The sequence below is a fragment of the Sinocyclocheilus rhinocerous genome, unplaced genomic scaffold, assembly GCF_001515625.1.
Source record: "Sinocyclocheilus rhinocerous isolate Xijiao unplaced genomic scaffold, SAMN03320098_v1.1 scaffold1095, whole genome shotgun sequence".
Taxonomy (NCBI): domain Eukaryota; kingdom Metazoa; phylum Chordata; class Actinopteri; order Cypriniformes; family Cyprinidae; genus Sinocyclocheilus; species Sinocyclocheilus rhinocerous.
Genome location: NW_015628319.1, coordinates 244,229 through 245,853, shown reverse-complemented (window position 1 = coordinate 245,853; position 1,625 = coordinate 244,229). Strand labels below are relative to the sequence as shown.

General features: G+C 32.3%; 1 protein-coding gene across 1 annotated transcript in view; it reads left to right on the top strand.

Moving 5' to 3' along the window:
• The window catches only part of LOC107737399 (NACHT, LRR and PYD domains-containing protein 3-like), a 7,446-nt gene extending 6,415 nt beyond the window's left edge, over window positions 1-1,031 (top strand). Inside the window, exons 6-7 of the mRNA XM_016548889.1 lie at window positions 806-889; window positions 965-1,031. Of these exons, the coding sequence (XP_016404375.1) occupies window positions 806-889; window positions 965-1,031 (151 nt within the window). The remainder of the gene's footprint in view (window positions 1-805; window positions 890-964) is intronic.
• Window positions 1,032-1,625: the final 594 nt, after the last annotated feature.

The following is a 1,625-nucleotide window of genomic DNA, read 5'->3' as shown; positions in this document are numbered from 1 at the left end:
GTCATATTTTATTACCATTTTCTAAACTATAGCAAATAAACTGTGATAATGTGAGAAATGTTGAAGGTGTCTGAATAAATTTTGGTTTGACTGTATATTTAATTTTTACAGTGAAGACTATGCAGTGCTATTTTACATTTGATTATTCGGTTTCTGTACCTGGACACCTACACACTTGAAAAAACTTAAACACTGTGTAAATAGCACAAATAAATAAATGGAACGAACATACAAATTAAACAATTTCAAACAGGGCCCACTGGTACAACCTGCACTGGGGCCCCGCAAACCCCAGCAACGGCCCTGATTACAGGCATGATGAAAAAAAATTATACCAATCAGACCAATCACTGCAGATTAGCGTCACGCAAAGGAGGGGTTTGGAAAAATGAATCTTTGAAACCCCCCAAGAGCTTTGACACAATTCAAACACTGCCTAAATTCAAATTTTGGAATTGAATTAGAACACCGAATGATGCATAATCCTGAAGGAAACAACATGGCAATACAACTGTTATCCTTGAAGTTGCGCATTGCCAACAAACATGTCTCCAAGCAACCAAACTGTGGAGGGCAGACAATGCTATGCAATGCAGACTCCAGGAAATGTTTAAAGATAAAGCTGCATTTCTCAGTCTGTTTTATGAAATACATTAAAATTGATCATTTTGAAGTATTTTGAGATTGTTGAATTTTTTATTATATTATTATTCATTATTTGAAATTCATTATTTACTTATGAAATAATTATTTTGGATTATTGGTGTTAGATTTGTATAGTGATATTTTGGAGTTTATATTGTAGGTTTCATGCACATGAATTGTCAGATTCTGATTTGGGAGGCATGATGAACGTTTTAATGAGAGAACAGACCCTGAGCTCACAGAGGTAAGGTTTTTAAGATAATACTGACTCAAATGAGGTCATTGCTATTCATTCAATTTTTTATGCTTTTATTTGCAGTGTGGAAATCATTTATTGGGTTGTTAAAACCTTTTATCTGGAAATCCGTGAAGAACTGTCCAGGTGAAGCATTCACATTTACCCAACATGTATCTTAAACAGATTCATTATCTTAATTTATTTATTTATTTTTTACCAGTTACATTAACCAGTTCAATAGGTTTTTTTTCATCTTTACACAGGCACGTTGATCAATTTGACTAAAACCTCACATCTATAATATCTGACATGTACATTCTCCATGATCTAAAACTTGCAACAATTGACCAAGAGCGAAATGTACCAAAATACTCAGCTTTTGATGAGGAATTTTTGAAGCAAAATTAACATTCTGGCTACAAAGCCAATCAATCTCTTTCATAAAGTGCCTTTTACGAAATGGCTTCAAAGCAGGCTTACCGTATAGTAAACAATTGAAGATCAGACAATTGAAGAACCGTATCAGTGTTATAAACTTCTTTCATCAGGATCCATTAATTAAATTTATAATTAATGAGCTTCAAATATAAAGCAACTCTATAAAGTAAATAATGCAATAAATAAATAAATAAGAAAAGAAAAAAGTTGGGTTTGTCATCTGGGTTTGTCAAAACTGAATTCTGTTAGTAAATGCTTCAATACACCTAAAAAAAAAAATACTACATGTAACACTAAAATTAAC